The following is a 21,328-nucleotide window of genomic DNA, read 5'->3' on the forward strand; positions in this document are numbered from 1 at the left end:
AAGTTTTCCATGGATAAATAGTATTACCAATGAATCATCCTAAGAAAATAAACCATTCAAAAAACTCATAAATATGCAAAAAAAAAAATGGAAATATAAAATTGTTCCAATAATTTGAAGATTAATCGATATCTAAACCAAAACATAAACACACGAACAACTTGCCTGCCAATGCCATCAAGCTATTCTCTTCACCAAAACGCATCTCCATTCGATTCGGTTTCTCCTCGATTGGATCTCCACTGACACGTCATCATCTAAAGCAAGAGCAAGCTTTCGACGTAATTATCAACATAGAACAACATCGCACACCCGTAGATTCCAAGATCCTCACTCTGCCTCTGATTAGTCTTTAAATTATAGACGACCAACCCAAGACTACGTAACGCAAGCAAAGCTTCGCAACTGTTCCGAAATCCAACGAATCTTGCACTTACTTCGACGGTATACATCTTCGTCCAAGATTCTTTCACACGATACTCCTTCATCACCCACACATCCCACGATTCGTAACCTCCATTGTATTTGACCACGCCGAGCGACTCACCGATCACGAAAATGCATAGCATTTTTGAACACTCGCACGCCAGACAATCCGGCAACATTACTTCGCCGAACACCTCGTCGCCGACATCGAATGCCAGAAACGAAGTGCGACGATCGACCGGGTTGAGTGCTAGCCAATGCACAACCCCGTTCAAGAAAGCCTGACAGTAAGCCTGGCAGTGGCTAGTGTTAAGAGCCCGCAGAGCAATTCCAACTCCACCAATCAGCCTCCGCCAACTCCAAGTCTGGACAGAAAACACCTCAGCATCAAAATCATTGGGTTTTGTGGAATTATAAACCAACCTCACAACCTTATGGTGGGCGTGATCAGCAGAGGATCCGAACCCCAGCACGAACACGGGTTCTTTCGGGTTGATAGTCGGGGTGGGCAATAAGAGATGAGTTCTAATAGATGGGTTCCATAATATGATATGCTTCGGAGAACATGCGGAGCAAGTTTCCAACAGGCACACGACTCCGTCGCAGCAGCCGACTATCGGGGAACATGCGGTACGTGATTTTACGGGGAATTCGAGATGCGAGGAAGAATTGACGGAAAGGGCTCCGTCGTTTTCGTCGGTGGCGACGTTTAGCAACGAAAAGTGTTCTCGCTTGTCGGTTTGATCGAAACGCTTAAGGAGGATTTGGGTGTGGTTTTTGCCGTCTGAGAGATGGGATTGGATGAAGTTAGGGCTTGTGATAATCGACCGCCACGATTTGCAGACGGTGGTGAATCGGATTAAGGACTTCACCGGCAGTTTCTGGAGGATTGCGGCCTGGAGCTCCGCCGGAAAGTAGTCCGACATAATTTGCCGATGAAAGAAACGGAGTCCGGAAATTTGTTCCACGCGCTGTTGTTTTTGGTGATGAATTTTCTAGGGTTTTTCTTTTCTTTTTTGGACATGTGAATTTTCTAGGGCTTTATTATTTACACCTGAACTAGACTTTTTGTAAAGGATAAAATGCGCTTCTCAGCCCAAACATTTTCTGTTATTGCATTTCTCCCCCTAAAAATTTATATAATGGATGATACCCCTTCAAAATATTATTTTGGACAAACGCACGTTGCCCAACTTGCAATAAAAATTACATTTAAAGAGACAACGTGCAACAGAAATCCTCATTTCCGATGAATAATCCATCGGAATTTTGCTATCGGGGAAATGTGCAACAAGAATAATATTTTGAAGGGGGGTTTTCACTTTTCAAAATTTTGAGGGGGTAAAGTGCGAAAATTAGAAATTTATAGGGGGTGATATACATTTTTCCCTATTTTGGTTGCACTTTGCAACAAAAATCAATTTTTGGAGGGTATTGTGCAACAAAATTAATCAATGACAATGAATAATCCATCGGAGTTTTGCTATCGGAACCTGTACTTTTCAAAATTTTGAGGGGATTATCATAATGATGTGGCATTTAATAAAGAATGACGTGGATAGGAGAGAGTGTGGTGGTGGTGGGGCCCCTAAAGAAAATGAGGCTTGTTCGCCCTGGGGGCGGGCTCTTGCACCAAAAGGCGAAATTCCTCGCCCCCAGGGCTCCCAACCCGTTAAGGTAGCGGATTCGGACCTGGTGTCCACAAAGAACCAACCCTCATTGAAGTTGAAATTCCCACACTGCGGCTGCAAGATTCGATCCTAGGACCTTGCACCACCTTACCGCCTCCGGAACCAGTTGAGCTACACCCATGCGGGGGCCAGGGCCGGTTCTGCATAATATAATAGTGGATTGTGAAGGATCACCGAATAAATCATGAGATAAACACAGAAAAGCTCGAGCTCGAAAAACTCAAATTCAAGTTCAAGCTTTTTTTGAGTCAGCTCAGCATGTTTACCACCCCTGCACCTAATGGATAGTCGTATATAAGTCTTTGAAGAACACCACATAATCTGTACGAAAAAGAACTATAACTAGACGAGTGACTGCCATTACAGATCTCTCAAATGACTTCCAATTCTGTCACGTGCAACTTCAGAAAACCACAACAAACTAATTACCAATAAATAGTAATTCTTGGATATAATAATGTTGATGAAACTGTTGTAGTGATATTAATACCAAGAAAACAAGAAGTAAACTGCACGAATGAATATCAATTTTAGAATCTCTACAGCATATAAAGGGAGGGATGAGTCTAAAACGACACGAGAAGTTCGTAAAGAAATTCGACATTTCTCATTGTATATGATGCAATAAATCCCAAATTCTTGAATTAAAAAATAATAAAAAAATAAACAGAGAAATTGGAAGGAGATTAGATACTTTCTATGCGGCATATAAGAAATCACAACCCGACAACCCAACCGGGACCCACAATGCGGCAATCGTAGCCTTCTAAACCCCGAGTACCGCACAATCATCCGACAAAGGACAAGTGAAAAAAGTGATCGAATCCAACCAGCTTTAGTTCAAGAATGAAATGTTTTCATTTCAAAATTGACAAAGATATTGCAAGAATTGAACAAAATTGAACACATGCGGTTAAGTTTGACGGAAAAAAATTAACCGAAGCTACCCCTAAACCACAAAAGGGTTATGTGCTGATGTTACGAGCACAAAGGGGTCATCTGCAAAAGCTTGTAACCACAGTAGAGTTAAGTGCTATTAATTACCCAAGAAAATAATACTGAACTTGAGCATAATAAGTACCCTCACTAAAAAAAAAATGAAAAATTACTGTTATTTTTTATATTAGATTATTTGGTGTTAAGGTGGTGTTTGCAAAGGCTTTTTTAAAGTGATTATGAGTTTTTTTTGGTTCAAAATCAAAAAAAAAAAATTTAACATTATAATCACTTTGGAAAAGCGTTTGCAAACACCACCTAAGTTTGACTAATGTTGTTAATGTTTTTTTTTAAATGGTTACTGATGCTAGAAATTCCATTTTTTTCTATCTTACCTGCTAGCTATAGTTAGACAAACCTCAAACAACTTTATTATCTTCAACACAAAATAAGGAACCATCAAGCAGAGAATCTACTTTTATTATCTCCGACACAAAAAAAAAGAAAAAAAAAAAAAAAAACATATATGTTTATCAAACTACGGGTAAGAACATTAAATTTGAACGCATAAGCATATTCATAACTCAGATCATCGGGGATTAAAAAATGTCAAAAGCGAAATACGTAGACACTGATAAGATAAATTATTTCACGAGTTCAACCAATATCTAAATAAAAGTCAACAGTCACTATAAGAAAAAGTTGCATTAGCGACACCCCATTAGTGACTACATTTTTTGCCTATCTATGTGAAAAATAGGTGCTGTCACTATTGGATCAATTCGCCGCCAATTTTAAGCAAGAGCAAGCTTTCGACATAACTATTAACATAGAAGCAACCAGATCCATAAATTCCAAGATCCTTCGTCTGCCGAGTATCTGGATTATAGACCACTAAACAATACCTAACCGAACGATCCGTATACGGCGCGATCCCCTGCCTATATAAGAACAGTAAAGCTTCACCACTCTTCCAGAACCCGATTACTCTAGATACCACGTTCAGCAAACGAATCGTGTACAACTTAGTCCAAGATTCTCTCACACAGTACTCCTTCATCACCCACACATCGCACGACGTATTGCCTCTATCGTATTTAACAGCTCCCAGTGATTCCCCAATCACGAAAATACGCAACATCAGTAAACTTTCGTATACGCATGCAGCTAACTCGTCTGGAAGCATTACTTCACCGAGTACCTCATCGCCAACATCAAAGGCCAGAATCGAACTACGTCGAAAACTATCGTCTTCTGAAAGCCAATGCACAACCCCGTTCGAGAAAACCGATGGACAAGTCGTAGTCGGAAAAACTTGCGGAGGTGGAGTAAAATCAACTCCGCTCCACTTTCGCCAACTCCACGTCTCGAGTGAAAATATCTCAACCAGTTGCATAAAACTTAAATTAATATCGTTGGGTTTCATGCAATAAACCAACCTTACAACTTTGTAAGCATGACTAGCAACTCCGAAACCCAGCACAACAAAGTGGGGCGTTTTCGGATTGATCGTAGGGTTTGGTAAAACTCGATGATTTCTAACGGATGGGTTCCATATGATAATACTGGATTGCGAAGAATCGCGGAACTCGTCGTCCGATAAGCAGATCAGACCATTGCAAGAGCCGACTATTCTGAAAGTTCGATCGGATTTGAACGGAAATTCGAGCTTTGAGGAAGAATTGAATGTTCCAAAGGGTCCGTTTTCAGCGATAGTAAGGAACGAATGGACTTCCTTTTCGTGGACGAGGGTTCGATTTTTGGCGTTCGAGAGGTGCGATGAGATGAAGTCGGGGGTGGTGATAATCGACCGCCAAGATTTCGAAACGGTGAGGAAACGGACTAAGGATTTAACCGGCAGTTTGCAGAGGATTTCGAGCACGAGATCTGTGGGTAAATAATTCGACATGATGGTTTAGTGATGATGAAAGTTTGAACAAAACCCTAAATATATATAATATCAATGTGGAAAAAAGGAAAACGTTGGTGGGTTGTTTATAAATTAGTATTTGGAAATCCTAATAGGTTTAGAATTTTGGTACCGTAGAAGAGTAGAAATTCTTTTTGTCACTTTCCTTTTTAAATTTAAAATTTTATTGGAAAATTACCAAAATTACTAAATAAAAAGATTCCAAAAACTTTTTTTATTCAAATAGTTCCAAAAATTAAAACGGGTTACAATTTGCACTCATGTACTATAAAATAGGTCCCATTCACCCCATGTGGTATTAAAAACTGCAAAGGGCCCCCTTATTTTTGACGATGTTAAATTTTGCAGTGCAATTACTCTCATACTCACTCTTTTTGACCTTTACTTTCTCGAAAATTATCAGTCACCCACTACCAAAATTAGGAAGTGGACTTCACTATCCCATCAATCCCCTCCTGCAGAAAGGATACACCGTCGGCTATCGCTGCCGTCGGTACACCATCACCATCAACCCTCCACCTCCTATAACAGATATAAATGAATTTATAACTTTTAACAATAATATTTGCAATTTAAAGTTTTAAATTTATAATTATTTCTAAATCAATAATTGAAACTTGAATTTTTACATTTTTTTAAAATTTATATTTTTTTTATATTATTTTTTTGCTAATTGTATAAAAAAGGAGTGTGTGTGTATATATATATATAAAGGGGTAAATATGTCCAAAATATTGAAATATATGTGGTCAACGTGCCACATCAGCTTTGACTGACGTAACAACTAACCTCAGGTTTATTTATTTATTTATTTATTTTATTTTTTTTGTATTTTTCGATACCATAGGGGGTGAATGCAATCATTTTCATAGTACATGGGTGCAATCTGTATTTTACCCAATTAAAATAGTCATAATAGTTTGATGGTTTTGTAGAACCTAAATTTGGTGAAATACATCATGCAGTGTTACACCATTGATATGCACATAATAAAGCACACACATGTGTATGTGTGCTTAGTGATAGTTATTTATATAAATCTACGGTTAAAACCACATGAGATTTCCATATAAAAAAAACAAACATACTCGCCCTTTGGTGTGTGTAGATCAACTGTAAAAATCTACTCGGTGTAACCTTCACCCAACGTAATATAAAAATAACCCTATATGTGTTTCTTTTCCAAGTGTGGCGATAAAATTTCCAATTTTTTATACAAATCATTTCGAAGTTCGAAGATGCCGAGTTTACATTACGGTGCTTGAGCTTTTTCTACCTTCTACTTTACTTTTCTAGGTTTCTCCTCTTCGAACTAGACCGTAATAGAATGAATACCATCAGTAATGGCTAATAAAACCCTGTTTGTACAACATATATATTGCCAAAATTTTGGGGTGCTATCCATCTAAAACTCGAGTTGCATAATATTATGTACGTATCGCAAAACAGGAAATGAAAAGAAAAGGCAAATCATCATTTTTTATCAAATCACCTTTAAACATATACTGAATACTCTCCGAAAACCAAAGAACTCGAATTCTAAACAATGAAATGGGAATTAAAAATCAACGGAAACGCTTACCTTTCCACTGATGTCATCTAAACCAGGAGCTCGACTTCTCATAATTAAGAACTTGAAACCCAATTCGCACTGGCGGTGCCACTAAGGGGCGGGGGGGCAGTTGAACCCCCCCAAAGGTTTTGTAAATATGTGTCTTTACCCTTAAAGTTTTTTATTTATTCTCCATAATTTTATATAAATTATAGATATATATATCATATTTAATATAAAAGTATAAAATAAAATGATTAAAACTTGTACTATTTTGAATATTTACTTATCGATCTTTGATTTTTTTATATCAATGTCTCTAAAAATAATATGAGACGGTGCCATGAATCCCATTAAATGCAATATATTATTAGAATAATTTAAAAAAATTTATCATGCTTGAAATATGATAAAATTATATATATATATATATATATATATATATATATATATATATATATATATATATATATATATATATATATATATATATATATATATATGTGTGTGTGTGTGTGTGTGTGTGTGTGTGTGTGTGTGTGTGTGTGTGTGTGTGTTATTTTAATTAAAAATTCGCAATATAAACCTATTTTTGCAATGTCTTGTGAACTTAAAAAAAATTCGGAGCGCTGCCCTGAACCCCAAAATTTTAGTTAGCCCCCCCCTATTTTCTGATCCTGGTTCCGCCCCTGCCAATTCGCGTGTTTGACGGACTACATAAAGTGCATCATGTGTATATATCAATTAAGTGTGGGATAATTACACTTTTGTCCCCATATTATACATCAAAATTGATTTTAGTCCTTATATTCTTCTTGCCACGATTTTAGTCCTCAAATAAACCATTTTCTTACACTTTCAGTCCGCCTTTTAATATTAGAGTTAGTTTAGATGGAAAAAAACACGTGTCGGGCACGTGACAATGCACTTCAACCCCCTTTTTACATATATTGTTTATTTAGCCCCAATGTCATATTATTCTTACAATTATGTCCAAATAAAATAAAAATTCAAATAAATCAACTAAATAGGTGAAATGTCAAAAATACGGGATAATTACACTTTTCGTCCCTATACATTACCACTTAAACGATTTTCGTCCCTAAACAAGATGAAGTTACAATTTTCGTCCCTAAACATGTCAGTTTTATGCCGTTTATGTCCCTCCGTCCATTTGTCCAGTTAGTTTGGACGGAAAATCGCACGTGCGCCGCACGTGACACACAAAAGCACCTCTACACCTCAAAACGTTCAGATTATTAGAATAATTTTATAAATATCAAAATTCTCTGGAAAACCCTAAGCCCCAATTTTCGAAATCTCTCAATTCCTTATGAATTCATCATTGAAAGCACAATTAGAAAGTGGGCAATTCAAATTTTGAAGCTTCTTCAGCGCAGGTAGATAATTTCAGAACTTGCAGTCGCGAATTCGAAGTAAATTTTCTTCTCTCTTTATTTATCCTAGATTTTAATTTGGAAACAAAAATTAAGAATTTGTTGTTTTATATTGGGGAATGGAGCCTGAAGGATGAGTCAAAATAGTGGTTCTAGCTACAATTCAAGATCTGCTAGAAGTGAAGTGTTTTATTGTAAATGTGGAGATGAGATGCCATTGTTGTCCAAACTATAAGGTAATTTTTTTGTATATATATATATATATATATATATATATATATATATATATATATATATATATATATATATATATATATATATATATATATATATATATATATATATATATATATATATATATATATATATATATATATATAAATATATATATATATATATATATCTGTCTGTGTGTGTGTGTGTGTGTGTGTGTGTGTGTATTGATATTATTTTTCACACACAATTGTGTTTCTTTTGGAACAGAGAGTTAAAAACTGTGATGTGTTCAAATGGCATGATCCTGAAATGTGTGCTAGATCAAATATTATCCCTGGATTGATAAGAAGAATAGACCGTTTGAATGATGAATTGGCTAGCTATAAGGAAAAAAGAGATATAAGGGCAAATGAAGAAGATATGATGGCAAAGCAAGAAGATATGATGGCAAAGGAAAAGAAGTCCTATGAAAGAAAAATAAAGAAAATGGAGAATTTAATTGTGATGTATAACAATAGAATGAAGATCTTGAAAGTTCTTTTGGTTGTCTTAGGTTGTTTAATTGTCATTGTAATGATGAAAATTAGTGGTTAGAATTTTCAGTGATTAATATTAGTGGTTAAGATGTAGTTGTTTGTGATAACATTGTTGTTTTTTTTGTCCAATATAATGCAAGTTTGTATCTCAATTATGTTTGGTACATGTTAACAGATTGACAAAATAAATGCAAGCATCACTCACAAAAAATAAAATAAAACATAGACTATATTATTGATTCAAAAAACATTATTCATATTCCAAAAACATCATTCAAAGTACAAACATATGATTTGTTTGCAAACATGATTCAAATTACAAACTTGTTTTCAAATGATAACATATGACATCTCATATTAGAGTACATCAAACTAAACTGCAAGTTCACAAAAACACTACATAATTCAAAGTACTTCATAGAACAAATTACATATTCATAAAAACACAAGATTGTCTTCAAAATAAAAATGTCATCTAAGACTAAAATGTCATCTAAGACTAAAATGTCATCTCCAGTTCCACTTTGACTTGCTTGCACCTGCTCATCTGCAGAAAATTTCTTGTTCTTGCATGTTTTTGAGTTATGGTTTGTGCCCCCACATGTTTTACATTTATTGTTTCTTTTAATTTCTCTCAATCTATGTGGATTTGCACCTGGGGCAGGGGGTTCATCGGGTTCTTTCCTCCTTAGCCTTTGAGGTCTGCCAGCTTTTTCAATGTAGTTTGGAGGCAGTGGAGCTTCTAATGCACTTTTGGGCCACAACTCAGGTCCATTGAAGCCTAAGATTGGAGGCTCATAAACCTGTAAATATGTCTCAACCTTGTAACAATTATGTACATATGATTCAGGCTCCTCATTTCTACACCATATTGCTGAACATGCATGTTTACAAGGTATGCCACTTAAATCCCATTTTTTGCAGCTACACTTTCTCTCCAACAAGTCAACAGTATGTTGGTCAAATGGACCAATAATCTGAAAATGATAATCATCACATTTCATAGGTATACACTCCCCAGCCTCTTCCATAATCTTCATCAAGATCTTTTTTATCTTTAGACACAAGAGACCTTCCCATTTTGCAGCTTTTTTCTTGTTAGACTGCATCCTAGTCATTAACAGAATTTCTAATAGTTTCAAGCAAAGAAATTATTGGTTTTTCTCTTGCTTCAAGAATGAAACTATTGAAACATTCACACATATTGTTCAGTAGGATGTCACACTTAGGATGTGGACTGAAATGGGATCTAGTCCAGTTTTGAGGAGGCTTTTTCACTAACCATTGATAGGCATCTTCATCAATGTCTCTCAACTCTTGCATTTTTCTATTAAATTCTTCAACCCTGGTTGCTTTAGCTGCCCCCCATAATGCTGTCTTGATTGCTAACCCAGTGAATCCATCCCTCTTCATATTGCTATGTAAATGTATCACACAAAATCTATTTTCAGCATTGGGAAACAAAGTTTCAAAAGCTGGAATTAACCCTTTTTGCTTGTCAGACATAAAAGTCCAATTATGTTCATTTTCAAATCCAATATCTGCATTCAACAAGTTCAAAAACCAGATCCAACTGTCTTTTGTTTCAGATTCAACTATTGCATATGTAATTGGGAAGATGTTGTTGTTTGGATCTAACCCAACTGCAGTTAATAGTTGACCTCCATGCCCACCCTTCAAGAAACAACCATCTACTCCAATTATAGGCCTACAACCATTTTTAAACCCTACCTTACATGCATTGAAACACATGTACAACCTATGGAATCTTCTCTCCTCAGTCAGCTTCATGATAACTGTAGAACCTGGATTAGTTCTTTCAATTTCTAGACAATAATCATAAATTTTTGAAAATTGTTCCTCCAAAGTTCTCTGGATTATCTTAATTGCCTTTTTTCTTGCTCTGTAAGCCTGTGATCTGGTTATATTGGCCTTCAAAGTTGTACAAATTTCACTTCTGAATTCATTTGTACCCAACTTTGGATTGTCTTTCAACTTTTTCATAAATGTTTTGCCAATCCAACCAGACTTAAGACTTGTATTGTTATAATTCCAGGAACATTTAGTGTGTATTGGGTTATAGGTTTTCACTTGCCAAGAGTGGTCATTTTGAATTTTGGAGACATGAATGTACCATCCACAACCCTCTTTTTTACACACAGCCATGAGTCTAATGGCATCATTTTTTGGAAATTTCACCATCATACCCCTCCTAAAACAATGAGACTCAATAGCAAATTTTGCCTCTTTTTTGGAACTGAAAATTAAGCCTAGCATGATGTCTGGATTCTTATTCTCAGTTTTAAGATTAAATTTGGGGAACTTCATTCTACCCTTACCCTCATCCTCATCACTACCATTTGAGCTGTCAAAATCATCATCACTAACTACACAATCTTCATCACCTTCTTCATTTTGCAGCCTATTATACATTTCCTCACTAATGAAATCATCATCTGCAACAGACTTACCCTTACCCAAACCCTCAAACTCAGCCTCAGGATCTACAAATTGCTCAAACAATTTATCATCATCTTCCATGTCATAATCACTTTGATAAAACACATCATCATCCTCACTAAATTCATCAGATTCACTATTATTCTCTCCCTCCAACCCTACATCATCAATTATAACAGCCTCATTGACTAACCTACCCCCAGTTTCACCCCCCACATCCACTCCCAGATTTAGATGTTCAATAAATATCTCAACTTCCCAATTTTTTGGAATATGCCCTCTTATATTAAACACATCACTATCAGTCTCAATACACTTGCAGTGTTTATCAAAACTTTTTCCATGCTTAAGCCAAAACCTAAGACTCCATTTTTCAGTGTACCCCAGCTCCTCAGCAAAACCCCAAAAGTCAAACATCCCTATTTGATCTATATCGACAAAATCAAACCATTCAAGACTTCCTCCTATGTACTCTCTTTTTGGAGAGTGTTTCATAATTCCACCATGTCTCATTTTAATGGTGAAACATGTTAATTCCCCAACACAAGCTTTATTTAAAATAATTAAAAAAAAAAAAAAACTCTTATCAGTAATCAGCTAAGGCAAACAATTTCGCTCAAACAAAAGAAACTTACAGTAATTCGGAGTACATTCTAGCATCAGTGAATCTCTTCTCGACATTTTTGTTGTCCTTAGATGAAGAACCCTAGTATTTGTCGCAATTCCGTAGCTCCCCTCCAGAAATTGTAATCTACTTCAAAAATCGTGATCAGTGATAATATTGGTGATTGAACACTTTTTTATTTCAAGAAACTAGGGATTTACAGGTGAGATGTGGAAGAAATTAGGGATTTAGAAAAGGGGGCATTTGGATTTCAAGAGAGAATTAGGGCAGATTGTGTTTACCTGTAATGCGTGATTGAACGTTTTGAGGTGTAGAGGTGCTTTTGTGTGTCACGTGCGGCGCACGTGCGATTTTCCGTCCAAACTAACTGGACAAATGGACGGAGGGACAGAAACGGCATAAAAGTGACATGTTTAGGGACGAAAATCGTTTAAGTTGTAATGTATAGGGACGAAAAGTGTAATTATCCCTCAAAAATACCATAGAAAGGTTTTTAGCAATTGTACATTATATTTTATTCACAAATATTATTTATTTCATAATTTTATATTTTTTAATCCAAAACACTATAATTAATTTAATTATACCAAAATATATAAATATTATTTATTTAGCCACTACAAAAAATAAAAATAAATATGTAAAAGATAATTAAACATATATTTTATTTAAGTAATATTGTTTTTAGCTGTGTATACAATGAATTCGGTTTTGCCTAATCTTATAAATATTAGGTTATTTTTTATTTCATGTTACGTATATTTTATTATTCTTTAACATTTTTTTAATAGTATTTCAATTTTTAAAAAATAAAATTAAAATAAAAAACAAATAAAATAAATAATAATTAAAAAGAAAAAAAAAGGAAAAAAATGGGAAAAAAGTGGGTATGGGTGAGCCCGTGCGAATTTTTGTAGTTAAGGTGGCAAAGTGAAAAAACGGGCAAAGTCCAGATGTCAAAATGCTATTAATCAAATACTTTATTGTTTTTATTTTACAGTGGATTTTATTTTTTTTGGGTGTTTTTTAGTGTTTTATAATTTTGGGCTCGGTTGTCTAACGGTCAAATCGACACAAATTTGACAATATATTTTCGGTTATTTATAATAGGAAAATAATCTCATCCATGAACCTAGACACATCCACCAGTGGGTCGGGCCGGATCCGGTCCAAGTTTTAGGGGGGCGAAACCAGCCCTCTTGGAGGCAAGGCTGGGGTCGGGTTCGAACAGAATTTTCAAATTTTTTTTAATAAAATTTACAATAAGGAAAACAAAGAGTGCACTGAAACCACTTGAGCTTAGTATAAATTTCAAAAATACATAAAATAGAATTTAAAACAATAAACAAATTTGAATTTCAAATTAATTATCAAAGAAATCATTCGTGTTTAAATCGAAACATTTTCTTGACACTGATTGCACAGGTGTCATCTCATGATTCAAACAAGTTTAGATTAATATCGATATATTTAAACGTGTCTTCGACTGGCGGTGGTGTTTGTACTTGAGGGGAGTCGAATTCAATCCGATGCTTCTCTTGTGTATGGTGTAATGAACTATAATCAATTGTAGATTCAAATTTGTAGGTTATGTTTGTTAGCGTTTCCAAATTCTTTTCACACTTTCCCCAAAATGAAAATTATTTTTCTACACTATTTTCAAAAACTTTCCCCAAAACAAATTCAAATATTTCTCTCTCTAACAAACATGATTTGACCGCTACAGTGAAAATTGTCTTCACTAAAATACAAAATCAAATCACTTTATTTTTTAAATTCTTCTTCCAAAATACCTTTTCCCAACACCTTTCAGACATGATTTGACTTGCTACAATACAAATTGTCTCCTCCCAAAACACAAACAAACTTTATTTAATTTTCAAATTCTTCTCCCAAAACATCTTTCCCCAAAATAAAATGGAAATGGAAGCCCAAAAGCTTACCAAACAGAGCTAATCAATAAAGAATTTAGAAAATAAAACATTGATAAATGTATTTATTGTGCAATATTTGCGTTTTGTTTGGATGTCTCTAGACGCGAGTTGTATTTTTTGAACTCATTGGGTGTCGGTGACGGTGGTTTCAATGTGGTTCCGGTGAAGGATATGTAGTCTTCGTAAATTATGCGGTTACCGGCATCGTCGATTTGAACTGGTCGATGAAGAAGTTGTTTGGAGTAGGGAAGGGGGAGTCGACGGGGAAGAAGATGAAATGTTTCTTTGAAGAAGGGGAAGGGGGAGGATTCCATGACCGCCGACGGAAGATGCATAGAGGGTTGTAGTGGTCGCCGTACGGTGGCCCGTGGAGAGCCCTCACCGGCGGTTAAGTTTGGTTGTTGGTTGTGGGGGTGGGAGGTGCGGTTGGGGAAGAAGACCATTGTATCACACTTTCTTCATTTTTTTTTTATTTTTTTTATTTTATTTTTGCCTTTTCTTTAAGGGTAAATTACACCCACACCCCTGAGGTATACTTAAATAATTTTAAGGTTTGATAATTACACTCACACCCCTGGAACATAGTTAGAAATTTTAACGGGATAATACATTGGATACATTATTCCGATAGGGTTCTAATGGACTATTACTTTTAGCTAGTGGTGGAGATAACATAGAGTTATGGGGAGTTATGGGATGACATAGCTCCCACAATATTTCTACCATAACTCCCACATAGAAAAATAAATAATTCCAAAAAAAAATTATTCAAAAAGTTCCAAATTACAATATTTCAAACAGGATAAAGTCACCTTTCATCTTAAAGACTTAAAAGTCACGAAAACAGTAGAGAACACCTTACATGTATGAGTAAATGGATTGATTTGCAGATGAGACTGATACAATAGATAAGAGTTTGCAAGTGCAAATCAATAAAGAGAGGGAATATTGGCGACAAGTATTATTGAGGACAATTGCTCCTGTGCAAACGCCTGCTAGTAATAATTTTAGCATTTCGTGGAGATAATGAGAAAATTGATCACGAGAACAATGGCAACTTCCTAAGCTATATTAAGATGATTGCATAATTTGGTCCAATTATGTAAGTCTGCTTCCGACGTATTGAGGATGGATCGATTTATCATTATTACCTTAGTCACAAGATTCAGAATAAAGTGATTCAGATGTTAGCAGGTGAAACTAGAAGTGCAATTGTGAAAATAGTCAACAAAATTCATAATGAATTGATTCATATGTTAGCGGTGAAACTAGAAGTGCAATTGTGAAAACCGTTGAAGAAGTGAAATACTTCTCGGTAATGCTTGATTGTACTCCTGATATTAGTCATGAAGAACAAATGACATTGGTAGTTCCATGTGTAGATATTTTTAGCAATTAGAAATTTCACAAGGGCGCGTTGGATGCTTAAAGCTCCAAATGGTACTTTTATCTTTAGAGCACATATATGAGTGATGATGTTTTTTAAACTCATGAGCAGTTTATAAGGAAATCTCTAAATGGCATTTATCCATGTAAGAAAATCCAACCTTCTTCTATCCTACATGCTAGTTAGATCAAACCTCAAATTTCAATATCAAACGCCAAAATCGAACTACGTCGAAAACTATTGTCATCGACCGGTTCTTCTTCTGAGAGCCAATGCACAACCTTTTGCCAACTCCATAGTTGGAAAAAAACTTGCAGAGTAAAATCAACTCCACTCGCCTTTTGCCAACTCCATGTCGTAAGTGAAAATATCTCAACCCGTTGCGCCACATTTATAACCAGAAAGATAGTAGCAAGTTCATTTGGAAACTTCTAGAGCAAAATGACACACTACAACACAAATCACAATCCATGGCGTTTGAAAAACGCAACCGTATGATTTTATACCGTTTTTACAAAAACGATATCTGTGCCCGAGCTATAATAATAGGTCTCGAGTTCTTGCAGAGTTTTCCAAACGCTCTTAATCGGAGAACATAAAAAGTGAATGTTGCCTTGCATAAAATGTATGTGGCTAATTAAATAATTAAACAATACAAATAAAAATCAAAGAAAAACCCTTCTTCTTCACCGACGCCATCTTCATCGTAAAAGGAATAAAAATGTCAAAGGCTAAAAATACATAGAAGATGGAAATTAAAATAAATTAATTTACCAATTCAACAACATCTAAATAAAATTTAAGACTAGTAACGTAAACTAAAATTTTATCTGTACTTGCTCACAACTCCATTATTGGATCCACTAAATTCTCTAAGCAAGAGCAAGCTTTCCACATAATTATCAATATAGAATAACTCTTTAGTTCCGTCGATTTCAATATCCTTACTCCGCCTAGTATCGGGATCATAGGCCATTATATAGTTCTTCACGCGCGTATCGTGATTATTGGCCAGTATATAATTCTTCACGCGCCTAGTATCGGGATCATAGGCCACTATATAATTCTTCACGTACCTAGTATCGGGATTATTGGCCACTATATAGCTCTTCACACGCCTTCGTATGGACAATAGAGCTTCACCTCTATTGGAAAACGCAACTATTTTCTCTACCCAAAACCGCAACGGAACGTTATATAGCTTAGTCCAAGATTCTTTCACGCAGTACTCCTTCATCGCCCACACTTCGCATGATTCGCATCCGTCGTAGTTGACCGCTCCAAATAGTCCCCCGATCACGAAAATACGCAACTCCGGTTTAATCGCACTCGCTAAATTATCCGGCAGGCTTACTTCACTGAACACCTCGTCGCGAATATCGAAGGCTAAAATTGAATTACGTCGAGTAGTATTGTCGTCGTCGGTCGGTTCTTTTTCGGAGAGCCAATGCACAACGCCGTTCAAGAAAGCTTGACGACGAAAACCTGAAAAAGCCCGTAGCGTGAAATCGACCCGGGTCTTCACCTTTCGCCAACTCCACGTCTCGAGTGAAAATATCTCAACATGCGGTCGACCGCCGAAGTTATTAACAACGCCGTTGTTTCGCATGCAATAAACCAACCTCACAACTTTGTGAACGTGATTCGCAACTCCTCCGAAACCGAGTACCGCAATGTGGGACTCGTTCGGATTGATAGTGGGTTTCGGTAAAACTGTATGATTTCTAACGGACGGGTTCCATATGATAATATGGCTTCCGGAAGGATCGCCGAACACATCGTCCGATAAGCAAACGAGCCCGTCGCAGCAGCCGACTTTTATCAAAAACGATAGGAAGGGGAATTCGTGCTTCGAGGAAGAATTGATACAGAAGGGTCCGGCTTCGGTGAATTTAACAAGTGGATTGTGTTCGGTTTCGTACGTGAGGAGGGTTCGATTTTTGGTGTTCGAGAGGTGCGAGGCGATGAAGGCGGGGTTGGTGATAATCGACCGCCAAGATTTCGAAACGGTGAGGAAACGGACTAAGGATTTAACCGGCAGTTGGCAGAGGATTTCGAGCACGAGATCTGTGGGTAAATAATTCGACATGGTTTACTGATGATGAAAGTTGAACAAAACCCTCTATATATAGTATCAATGTGAAATTGGAAGAAAGGAAAATAACGGTGGTGTGGTGGGTTGTTTATAGATTAGAATTAGGAAAAATCCTAATTGGTTTAGAATTTTGGTACCGTAGAGAAGTAGAAATTATTTTTGTCACTTTCTTTTGTAAATTTAAAAATTTATTGGAAAATTACCAAAAAATTACTAAATAAAAAATTTCCAAAAAACTTGTTTTATTCAAATAGTCCCAAAGAATAGGAGCAAGAGAAAAGGAGAAAAAATGGAAGAATGACTTTCTGCTACGAATTTTTTTGCTACATTAAAAGGCCGTAACAAAAGGTAGTTTTCGTTACGGAACAATCTTATCGTACTAATTTATACATTAATTAATAGCTCGTTAAAATATGAAACTGATACTAATATTTTTAAACAAACATGTTACTCAATTTTAGACGCATTATTATCGTCGAATTTATAATAGTCTTTTAGAGGATTGTGAGAAATATTTGGTGAAGTCTAAAAAAGTTATTACAATCAGTTTGTTTTCATTGAAATCATCACTTTTTGCTTAAATCAATGGCTAGATGGGTGTAAATTATTGATTTGAGCCAAATTTGAAGGGTCGAACATGCAATCTTCAAATCAAGAAAAAAAAAAAAAAAAAAAACCTCGTGTTTGGGTAATTACAACCACTCCATCAACTATGTATTGTCTTAAACGCCCTATCAATTAATTTACCTACTGAATGAGGGGTTTTTCCGAAAGAAAATACATAGTGGAGGAAATAATTACAATTACCCAAACATGAAGGGTCTTTTCGTAATTTGACTTTACCTCAGGGGCGGCCGTAATTTGAATATCATGATAACCGAAATAGATCGAACACCACAGATACTGTATGCAATAACACTAAAACAAGGCAATCGAACAACGATCACTATGAACCTTTAACTCTTTACCAAGACAAACTGATGTTCCAAAACAAATTCAAGATTCTGAATAAGTATCAAGTCTTTAAACACCGCAGATGATTCTATTTGTAATAACATTAAATCAAGGCAAATGAAATAACGAAAACAATGACGGCGATCACCGATTCATAACCGTTAATTACAGTATACATACGAAAAGGTCAATATATTTTACCTATAAAACATCATCCCTCTTCTATTTGCTCTACCGAAAGTGCCCCTTGGATATTCCGTCTCCTTTACCGACTTCTTTTCATTTCTCTCTTTCTCTTTTGAACTGATTTTAACATTCGTAACTGAGAATTATCGTCATCATAAAACAAGTAAAGAATCAACTAAAATTTAAAAGGCTAAATAATAAAGACGGAAAACATAATACTCAAACAATTTCAAGATCAATTCATATCGAATCAAAACCTAAGATTAAGGTGGTGTTTGCAAACGCTTTTTGAAAGTGATTATGAGCTCTTTTGCTCATAATCTGTTTTCAGGTATTTGCAAAATCAACTTTTGCTTTTGCTTCTCTTAAAATAATCTGCTTTAAGCTATTTTTTCAATAAAAGCCCTTTTTCTATTTAAGTTCATTTTCCGGAATATTTGCAAACACCCCCAACTTTCAGAAATAAGCACTTAAAACTGAATTAACTCACAATCACTAACTTCTGCTTTTAAATAATCATTTGCAAACACCACCTAAGATAGGAGAACACTCTATAATAGAAGCCAACTTAAAATATTTCTAGAATATACTAATCTTTTGTCGCCCTTACCCTTTATTTTCCTATTTCCCGTCGCCCTTGTTAAAGTTAAACGCATAAGCATATTCATAACCGAGTTAAACGCATAAGCATATTCATAACCGAGATCATCTTAATCGTAAACGGAATAAAAATATCAAAAGGCTAAATACATAGAAGCTGTAAAAATAAACTATTTTAATAGATTCAACTTCAACCCGTATCGAATTCAAAATTAAAACTAGTTACGTAAACTAAATCAAAAGCCTTGCCTGCCTCAGTTCATAGTCATCCCAACAACAAGCTTCTTCTTTATACACTCGATTCCTCCTCGGTAGCTCCAACAACATGTCCTTTAAGCAAAAGCAAGCTTTCCAAATAATTATCGACATAAAACGACCGCGGAGCCCCCTCGATTCCAAGATCCGTAGTCCGCATAGTAACCGGATCGTAGGCAACTAGCCCAAGATTCATTAAGGCCAATAAAGCTTCACCGCTCTCCAAAAACCCGACTACTTTTTCTAAACGCTCCAACCTATCGATCCTATATAACTTAATCCACGATTCTTTCACACCGTACTCCTTCATGATCCACACGTCGCACGACTGTCTAGTTGCCTCCCCGTCGTATTTGACGATTCCAAGTGATTCCCCTATCACAAAAATACAAAAACTCGTCACGGATTCACTTACCAATTCGTCGGGCAACGCTACTTCACCGAACACCTCCTCGCCCATGTGAAAGGACAAAATCGAACCACGGGTAGTTTTGTTTTCGTCGATTGGTTCGTAAGCCAGCCAATGCACAACCCCGTTCAAGAAAGCTTGATTCCACATGTACTCAAGAACCCGGAGGCGAACGTCAACTCCGCTGATCTTTTTCCACTTCCCTGTACCGACGGAATAGATCTCGACGAGCGGCGGAACGACGAAACCGAAATCTTCGGTTCTTCTGCAGTAAACCAGCCTCACAACCTTGTGAACATCACCAGCAACTCCTCCGAAACCCAATGCAACAATGTGGGGTACTTCTTTCGGATTGATAGTAGGGTTGGGCAAAACTATATGATTTCTAACGGATGGGTTCCATATAACAATCGGCGACGAACAATTAACGAATAAATCGTCCAATAAGCAAACGAGCCCATCGCAAGAGCCGACGATTCTGAAATAACCGTTTTGGGATTTGAACGGAAATTCGAGCTGCGAGGAAGAATTGCAGCCAAAGGTTTCACCCTTGGTGGTTTTAAGCAGATGATAGTGTTCTAGCTTGTCGGATTGGTCGTAACGCCGGAGGAGGAGGGAGTGGTTGTTGCCGCCGCCGGAGATGTGGGAATCGATGAAGGTGCGGCTGGTGATGATCGACCGCCACGATTTGGCGACGGTGGTGAAGCGGATTAGGGATTTGACCGGAAGTTTGAGGAGGATTTCGATCAGGATGTCTGTGGGTATGAAATCCGACATGGCTTTACCGGCGGAAGTTTGAAAGAGAACAGAAGCCCTAGGGAAATAGGCCGGAAAGATTTTTGGGGAAAAATTGGCACTCTTTTATAATGGGTGAAAATTGATTTTGCACCCATGCACTATGCGAAAGTTATCGTTTACCCCCCTGATGTATAGAAAACATCAAACATTACCCCTGATGTATAGAAAACATCAAACAACCCTCTCTCGTTAGTCTTTTTCCTAATTTTGTTAGTCAAATCTTTTGGCCGACTGTAGCTATTTGTTGGCTTCTTTTGAAAAAATACCCCAAAAAATATAGGTTGCTTAATTTTCGCTATTTTTCACCAGTCGAATTAATAAGAATAAAGTTTTGCAGATTATAAATGCAAAACCTGCAAAAAGGAAAAACTGAAAACGCCTGAAATCCTAAAAAAATCCTAAAATTGAAATAAAACCTTCATTGAAAATTAAAAACAAAGTTTTAATATTACAATGGCAAAACCCTCAGAAAAGAAAATTAAAAAACCCTAAAATCAAACACTAAAATCGACAAAACAATTTCATTTAAATGAACGCTAAATTTTTTGAACAATCCACAAAAAGTAAACCATAAACAATTAGGGATTATATCATACACAAAGTAGGGCAAAAGAGTTATTTCACACTCAAAATTAACATCGTGAAAAGTTTGACAATTGACGGTAAAACATAAGGGGCGTTTGATTTTTTCTATACATTAGTAGGGGTGTAAAATGAATTTTACCCTTTTTATATTTTTAGACTTTATTGAGAACTCGGAGAATTCAATATGTATTTATATTTAAAAAAAATCAATGTTAATCGAGAAATTTCGATAATTATAATTTTATTATTGTTAATTCACCTTTTATTTTAAACGTCCTTCACCACTGATATCATTTCAATCTGGTCAGCCGGATTTTGCCGATTTGCAATAAGTTCTCTATCATTCAAACGGAATT

The 21,328-nt window shown here is 36.0% G+C and overlaps 4 protein-coding genes and 1 pseudogene across 7 annotated transcripts; all 5 read right to left on the reverse strand.

Annotated features, from left to right (window-relative positions):
- Nucleotides 1-257: 257 nt before the first annotated feature.
- Nucleotides 258-1,352, reverse strand: LOC148765657 (F-box/kelch-repeat protein At3g23880-like). The gene has a single exon (XM_088811889.1). The coding sequence runs from the start codon at nucleotides 1,350-1,352 to the stop codon at nucleotides 258-260; it is 1,095 nt and encodes a 364-aa protein (XP_088668015.1).
- Nucleotides 1,353-3,822: 2,470 nt separating this feature from the next.
- Nucleotides 3,823-4,962, reverse strand: LOC148765658 (F-box protein At3g07870-like). The gene has a single exon (XM_088811890.1). It carries the CDS (start codon nucleotides 4,960-4,962, stop codon nucleotides 3,823-3,825), a length of 1,140 nt encoding a protein of 379 aa, XP_088668016.1.
- Nucleotides 4,963-5,402: 440 nt separating this feature from the next.
- LOC148765659 (uncharacterized) lies at nucleotides 5,403-11,657 on the reverse strand (annotated as a pseudogene).
- A 4,095-nt stretch (nucleotides 11,658-15,752) lies between these two features.
- Nucleotides 15,753-17,216, reverse strand: LOC105972036 (F-box protein At3g07870). Its single transcript, XM_012996969.2, has one exon. It carries the CDS (start codon nucleotides 17,177-17,179, stop codon nucleotides 15,917-15,919), a length of 1,263 nt encoding a protein of 420 aa, XP_012852423.2. The 5' UTR covers nucleotides 17,180-17,216; the 3' UTR covers nucleotides 15,753-15,916.
- An 882-nt stretch (nucleotides 17,217-18,098) lies between these two features.
- LOC105972060 (putative F-box protein At2g02030) lies at nucleotides 18,099-20,455 on the reverse strand. 4 transcript variants are annotated; one of them, XM_088827479.1, is made up of 2 exons: nucleotides 19,179-20,455; nucleotides 18,099-18,442 (listed from the first exon to the last, which is right to left on the reverse strand). In XM_088827479.1, the coding sequence occupies exon 1, from the start codon at nucleotides 20,364-20,366 to the stop codon at nucleotides 19,215-19,217; it is 1,152 nt and encodes a 383-aa protein (XP_088683605.1). In that variant the 5' UTR covers nucleotides 20,367-20,455; the 3' UTR covers nucleotides 18,099-18,442; nucleotides 19,179-19,214. The 4 variants fall into 4 exon arrangements, with proteins under 4 accessions (XP_088683605.1, XP_088683607.1, XP_088683606.1 ...); XM_088827481.1 differs by having other exon boundaries at nucleotides 19,175-20,455; XM_088827480.1 differs by having other exon boundaries at nucleotides 18,099-18,461; nucleotides 19,175-20,455.
- Nucleotides 20,456-21,328: the final 873 nt, after the last annotated feature.

The sequence above is a fragment of the Erythranthe guttata genome, chromosome 13 (assembly GCF_056151865.1).
Source record: "Erythranthe guttata isolate IM_541 chromosome 13, IM_541, whole genome shotgun sequence".
NCBI lineage: Eukaryota > Viridiplantae > Streptophyta > Magnoliopsida > Lamiales > Phrymaceae > Erythranthe > Erythranthe guttata.